At 37.6% G+C, this 7,579-nt stretch overlaps 1 protein-coding gene across 1 annotated transcript in view; it reads right to left on the reverse strand.

Moving 5' to 3' along the window:
* LOC108673829 (general transcription factor IIE subunit 2-like) overlaps positions 1-1,976 on the reverse strand; it is a 6,142-nt gene extending 4,166 nt beyond the window's left edge. Inside the window, exon 1 of the mRNA XM_047881149.1 lies at positions 1,700-1,976. Coding sequence (XP_047737105.1) covers positions 1,700-1,761 — 62 coding nt within the window. The 5' untranslated portion in view covers positions 1,762-1,976. The remainder of the gene's footprint in view (positions 1-1,699) is intronic.
* Between the last annotated feature and the right edge of the window lie 5,603 nt (positions 1,977-7,579).

A 7,579-nucleotide genomic window follows, 5' to 3' on the forward strand; every position in this document is an offset into this window, starting at 1 on the left:
GTTTGTTTTTGAGGCATCCTTATAATGCCTCAGTCAATCACTAATTATCTGACCATTGTTCTATCTATAGCATCACCAGCTGCAAAGTCCACAAATTGAAATATGAGCATTTAAATGAAGGTTTTGACTCAGACATTGGAACTGACGCTCTTTCCGCATTTTCTTCAAAAGGTGGAAGTATCAATATATATATTTATTTATTTTGGCAACTTCATTAAGTTTAATTGAATTAAATTTTTATGTTTCTAATTTTTCATTTGCATAAACTGAATTTTAATTACAAAGAAAAATCTTGTGTACTGATCGCATTTATTGAATTCAAGTGCGATTTAAACCTTCAATAGGCAAAATTTGCAAAAATTCATAGAAATAAATATATTGTATAATAGGTACTTCTTACTTTCTGGAAATGGTTTCTGAAATTTTAATTTCTGGATATTTCAATGCTTGCCTGCTAAAGGGTTAATTGTTTAGACACAGTACTCAAATAGTGGCAACACCTCAACTTTTCTTGCTACTGCAAGCCTTAAATAGTATTTAAAGAGTTTCATTCCTGTCATTGACCAGATAAATGTTTTAAAATCATAAGTAGTACTACCATTGAATATAAAGAACCCCCAAATGCATTTCTTAATCTTTTATTTTAATTACCGGTGGTACTTCAATCAATTATGAAAAGTTATTAACTCCCCATCATTCCATAACTTGAATTATTAAAAGTATCTCAGGAAAAATTAACAATCAACCTTTAATTCAGATTCAACCTCTTTATTTACCTTTTATACATTTTTATCAACCTTTACTTCAGAATCACATATAGGTATATACTAGGGAAAAATTTTACAAATGAAATTAAGGAGAAAATTATCATTTATATCTGTGATGTGCTTGAGCACAAATGGTTTTGAGCATCAACACAAAACAGATGAATTTAGACAAACTTTTAATCAGTGGAATGCAAAATAATAGCGAAAATATAGCTATACCGTAGCCAAACAAATTTTGCCGCTATTAAGTCTGGTAATTCCAACATGTGCCACATTGAATGAACTTTCTCGACAAATTTAATGGAATAACAGCCATGTACTGCAGGAAATTCACCTTGCGTCACCACCTGCAGGCCTGGCATGATGCATGATCAAGATAAAGATATGCATTAGATGACAGCCATTCCCACAAATCAGATATAGATTAACTAAGAAAATATTTTAGATGCCATTGAGTTTTTTCATCCCTAATTAGTCAGAGCAAGTGGTCATATTAGACACAAAATTAGTCCCACAAGATAAATCTCATCCTTGTACCAGTGAGGAGTTAGTAATGTGCTGATGTAAATAATTTAAATGATTTTTTAGGTCCAATTTGATGTCCTTTCAATGACATTTGTTGCATACTACATGTCATTTTACAGAAAATAAAATAAAGAGTAATCATTGACAGAAATTTATTTCTGTTGTTTGAGTGATACAATTTCTTTCCCAATTTTGCTGGAAACTAAACTGTTCATTTTTGTTCATAAGATGTAAGGCTACTTTGAGGTTATAAACAACAGTTACATCAACAAACTCAATTATTGTGGAGGTGAACAAGTAAAACACATCACTGGCATTGCAAACTAAATCATAGAAGAAACTTTGGGACAAATTCAGCAATAAAGGTTCATCACTGCACTAAAAAATAGTAAACAAAGTATACTTACGAGGGAGTGGCAAGGGCACGGCGCTTGAAAGCTTCTCTTTCCTTCAGCAGAGCCCGATCCATCCTGGGGCACTACTATTATTTCTCTTAATTATTTATTGACAAGCCAACCACCTGACAAAGTAGCAGGTAAGTTTCCAGAACTTTAACACTCTACCAATAGTTCTGAGAAATTTGGTAATAGCAAAATAAGATTGTAGTTAATTAAGATCACAGACAGAAAAATTTGCACATAGCACAAGTTTGCCTAATAATGTGACTGCTCTGTAAAAAAAACTGGAAAATCAGGCAGATCTTTTCAAAAACATGCCTGTTAAGAATACGCCACTTGCATGCATTTACCCATGGCTCTTGAACAAGGTCAACAAGATATTATTTTGTTTGTAAATACTTATAGTATAGCAAGTCTTGGGGCCGCCCATTGTGAAACTCAAATTTCGGTTGCCTTAGTCTGAAGAAATGTAAATTATAATTTTTCTGAAAGATTTTGTTCCTAAGCCAATCTCATCAAGTTGGCTAACCCCCTCATTATTGGCACCATAATGGCTTTGTAGTCTGACTATATTCCTATGCATATCCATTATACAAGTTCTACCATCAAAAGAAATGGCTGCCATTTTTTTTAGGATTGAGGTATGTAAATTCTGCAAATAAAATTTTCAAGCCGACATGAGGGTGCAACCTTTATGTAAGTAAAATTTTTTAATACGGCAAATATTTTTTTTAATACAGACCTTAGTAGAAGTAACTTTTCAAAATAGCATTCTTCACCATTTTTTCAGGGATTTTTCAAAGCTAGTAAATGTAGTATTTTTTGACTTCCTATATACTACATAGATAGGAAAAATGTTGACGTTTACGCCACTATATTTAGTTTTGCAATATTCCAATTAGTTTTGCTACTAAAACAGTTTACGCTGTGTTGGAGGACTGTCCCGAGTAGCCCCGGTTGATGGTATCTTTAAAAAATAGCTGAAAAAATGTGTGAAAAGTGCGATTTTGGAAAAGTACTTCTGATAAGGTCTGGAGCAAAAAATATTTGCCGTATTAAAAAATTTTACTTGCATAAAAGTTGCACACAGGTGTCGCCTTGAAAATGCAATTGACGGAATTTGCCTAATTCCAAAAAGAAAATGGCAGCCATTTCTGCACAAAGGGTTAATAAAGGACACCCCCCCCAGCAGTAATTAGGGACAACCTCCAGGGTAATAAGGGACAACCCTAAAACACATTTACAGCAGATCGTGCAGATCCTCTGTTAGTGAAGGCTACAGTTAAGATGACTTTGGGTTAATCACAAAGATTTTCGCTTAAAATTCAATTTTAGGCCAAAATCTAAATTTAAATAAAATCTTTTGGGCAGCAGAACAGCCTGGATGTTAGGCAGAACTCCTAACATCCAGGTCACTCCCTAAAGATGTTTGTTGAGCGGGACGACTGAAATAGCCCAGCATTGCCCAGGCCCCAATACCAGCATAATTTTCATGCTTCACCCCGTGCGCGAGCATGCTGCAGAGGAAATTAGCCAACAAGATTACATGCTGAAAGCCACAGGGACTAAATCCTTTCATGGATGTAAACCAGCAAGCCAATGAGCTGCAAGCCGCCAAAACAATGGTCATAACCCACAAGCTAAACTCCAAAATATTTCTATTCCATGCAGCCTAGCCCCTTCACCACTTCCAATAAAGAATGCCCTGCGCCACAGAGCTATCAGTACACTGACTGCTGTCTGCTACCTCTCCAGCCTGTCCGTTCTTCTAAAGGCTATTCCCCTGCCTGTCTGTTCTTCTGGAGGCTAAACCTCCACGCTTACCCCCTGCTCCCCCTCCTTTAGGTACCAGCTTGCGGAAGAATTTTCACATTCTATCCCAGTTTCCCATTCTTTCTCATGTTTCAAGTATATCCTAGTCCTACCTAACCTAACCCGTCAAGGAAAGGTGAAGAGAAGGGGGTAAGTGTAGACTCTGTAGAGGAAGAAGATGCTGGTGGACGTCAGGGCTTACGCCTGCGAAGAGGGTAAGGTGATGCGACAGTCCGGTGCGGGGCCGCTCCCATTTACAGCAGTCTGGTACGGTCTGCAGACCCTATGGCTTAAGGCATTTGTAAGAAATGATGATATGGGCTCATATCATTGGTGTAGAAGCTATTGGGAGTAATCCGTTTGGAGTATCAGCTTGTGGGCTGAGGACTTGCTTGTTTCAAGCTGGTGTGGCAAGATGAGGCAAGTGAGAACAGCTGCATAGGTGTTAGGCTGACTACATATTTCTATTGCATGTAGAGGGTTGGCATTGGCTCTTGGGCTGATTCAACTTTAAGTCAAATTTATGGGCCAAGGCAGCATTCCCTTATCATTCACAACACCATCGCTATGACGGATGCGTGACTCACCAAGAGTGACGTGCAGTAAAGACGTGACCAAAAATACCAGACAACCAAACCTCCCTCTAAGTCTCAAGCGACTCACCCATCGCCTTCATCTTCATAATCATCAATCATCACCCTCCCAGGCTCCCTTATTCATCACATTCATTAATTAAGAAAATACCAATAAATAAAAAAGTAAGAATGCATGTTAATAGAGAACCAACACCCTCCCATCACCTACCTAACTTAAGCAGCCAAAGCCCCGAATGGTTCTCAACCCCTTCCCCGATCCCAACCAAACACTAACTGACCAAGTCATGCACAATGCACCTCAAAGGTCTCTACTACTGTCTTTTCCATTTCTCCTTTTCTTTCTGGTCACTCTTTGCCACCTCTTGTTCTCTTCCAGTCTTTCCTAGTGGCACCGCAACAGCAACTATCACAAGATTTTGTTGTTGTCCTAACCTAAATTAACTTACCTACGCAAATGCACTGTCACTGATTAAATTTAATAAGCTATGCCTGGAATTTGTATGTTTATTGGTAAATAATACAGCGGAATTATTGTTCATAAGAAAGGACCATTGAAAACAAATACCGCCCTGGTCCGCCCATCTAACTCTCCATGAATTATAGATAAGTGACTTTATTTCTTTCATTTATTCAGGTGATTACGATGGAAAAAGTATATTATCAATATATCTTCAGTTACCCTATTTCATTGGTTGAATTTGTATGCTCATAAGGATTTCAAGTTTCAACAGTACCGTAAAATGAGGTAACTTTGACCACTTTTTTTCTTCAAAATGATGCCATTTTTTTACTAGATAAGTTAAACTTGAATTGAAACATGCAAAATACAGGTCTATACTCTAGCTTTACTCACCATAAATTGCTGGCTCCTGCCTAGTTTTCATGTACCGTAAAATGGGGTAACTTTGACCACTTTTTTTCTTCAAAATGATGCCATTTTTTTACTAGATAAGTTAAACTTAAATTGAAACATGCAAAATACAGGTCTATACTCTAGCTTTACTCACCATAAATTGCTGGCTCCTGCCTAGTTTTCATGTACCGTAAAATGGGGTAACTTTGACCACTTTTTTTCTTCAAAATGATGCCATTTTTTTACTATATAAGTTAAACTTGAATTGAAACATGCAAAATACAGGTCTATACTCTAGCTAAGCCTCAGCCTTTACTCACCATAAATTGCTGGCTCCTGCCTGTCATAGTTGCGGCAATACAAGCGCCTGAGTCATCGCTAATTTTTTTATTTCTAAATTTGGAAATATCTTGATCATGTAACGTACCCTGCTGAAGTGACAATAATACTGAACAGCATTGTTTAGAAAAATTAATGTTTAAGCTGTACTCCTATAAAGGCGATCTATGAAAAAATTTAAACGTTGTGTCAGTTTGTCATCCACCTGCCGTGGATGACAAACATTAACGTTCAATGTCAATGCCAGGGCAGATGCCGAACCAAATCCATGACCTGACAATAAATATTCATATATCCCACCCACCTGATGGACGAGAATTTGCCTCGTACATTACAAAGTAATACGTAAATTGAGAATATTAAAAAATTCAGTCAACTATGCATCATCGCAGCAAACAGACAGCTATGCTTATTGAACTGACACCCTATGAGATCTTAGTTACTGAAGAGTAGAAATTAAACAGGTTCTGTGTAAGCTGTGTAATAAAATTATCTCACACCCATCCTAATTCAGAAGATAGATCTGTGAACTTATGTGTCTGTGCAACGAATAGGGATTCTTTGACAAATAATACTGGATTTTGAATATCACGGAATCTTGTATTAAACTCGAAATAATTTGATCTAATGAACTAATTTTTTTTTGATCACTTATAAAATAGATTTATTACGCGAGAACCTTGTGAAAACGCTTCGTGCATGGTTAAGATTGTGAAGATAGGAAAGGTAATCGAGTATTTTATATGTATTACAAAGCTGTCCATTACTTTGATGTATGCACATTGCACACCGACGCCAAGTGAACGCGGAAGACGTCACATAGCACTGCGTGACCCCTGGGCAGGCTGGGCCGCCTTCCCGCGCTTTTCGTATCCAAGCCAATCACAACCCTCAAATTATGGAATGAAACATCTGTTCATGAAACGTCATGAAACAATAAGATTTTATAACAAAACTTGAGCTTAAGCAACTAGTTCCCAGAGGAAAAAATCACAAGGTGTTGAATCAGGTGATCTAAGGCTCCCTGAGGTGAATAGCTCACTGGGGTGAATCACAAGTGAATAGCTCCCAAGGGTGAATCCCGGGTTAACAGCTTCCTGGGGTGAATCACGGGTGAAAAGCTCCCTGGGGTGAATCACGGGTAAAAAGCTCCCTGGGGTGTATCACGGGTGAATAGCTCCCTGGGTGAATGAATAATGGATCGAGATTTATTAAGGATACAAAAAATAACAGCAAAAAGAAAACATGTAAAGACAACGTAATGATTATGCAAAATGATCTTACTAAAACTTTGCGCAAGCACGATTTTAGCACACGTCACTGAAAGTTCTATCAAATGCTTATGGCTACATCGATCTGTCTGATTTTTGGTGGAGAGATGGAAAAAAACATAGGGAACAAATCCTGACTTTCCAACTTTTTTTTAACTCTAATACTTTTCGAGTTATAGCCATTCAAAGTTGAATATCATTTTTTTATGGAACACCCGGTATTACGTAGGAGTGATATTAATAACACGGGACACCATATTATTAAGAATATGAGGAATACGTGGACACTTGAGCAAGTACGATGCATGCGGCCCAGCAAAGTGAAGGCGGTGAGCTCATATTCCAACATTAAACAATAGTAATAGAATAGAAGTGTCGGCACTGAAGAAAAAAGCCCATGTACTATTGTATTTTTAATCTATTTGAGTACATAACTAATTTCTTAAGAAATTCACAGTAACAACCCGACAACCAGTGCTTTCAACTTATCGTCTGTAGAACTTTCCTACTAATGCATAGCATATACATTATACATGTGCTTGCTGCCGATTCTATTCTATCCGCCGAAAACATAACGTGTTGATGCCGCACTACGAACTCTTTCTTTTAGCCATTGAGGGACCTCCATCTCCGTGCTGGGTTAGAGCTGCAAAAAAGCACCATAAATATTGTTAAAATGCATTAGTGTTGAGGTAAAGAAGTGTTCAGCGATAAATTATAACAATTGAGTTACTGACGATTATAAATTCATGTCTATAACAGTATGATTACGTTTTCAGTGAACTTTTATCGTCGGCGCCGACGGCGCGATATGTTGCGAGACTGGAGGCAGCAGCTTTTCACACGCGATTTCAGGAAATTGCCCGTGAACAGTAAATTTTTACCCGCGGTTTTATAAAACAGCCTGGACGATGATAAATTTTACCCGCGGTTTTCGAAAATCGCACTTGAATAGCCTATTTTTACCCGCGGTTTTCGGAAAAATCTGCCCATACCGGCCTTGCGGTATGCCACTGCA

This window comes from Hyalella azteca, unplaced genomic scaffold (genome assembly GCF_000764305.2).
Source record: "Hyalella azteca isolate HAZT.00-mixed unplaced genomic scaffold, Hazt_2.0.2 contig7184, whole genome shotgun sequence".
In the NCBI taxonomy this organism is placed as follows: domain Eukaryota; kingdom Metazoa; phylum Arthropoda; class Malacostraca; order Amphipoda; family Hyalellidae; genus Hyalella; species Hyalella azteca.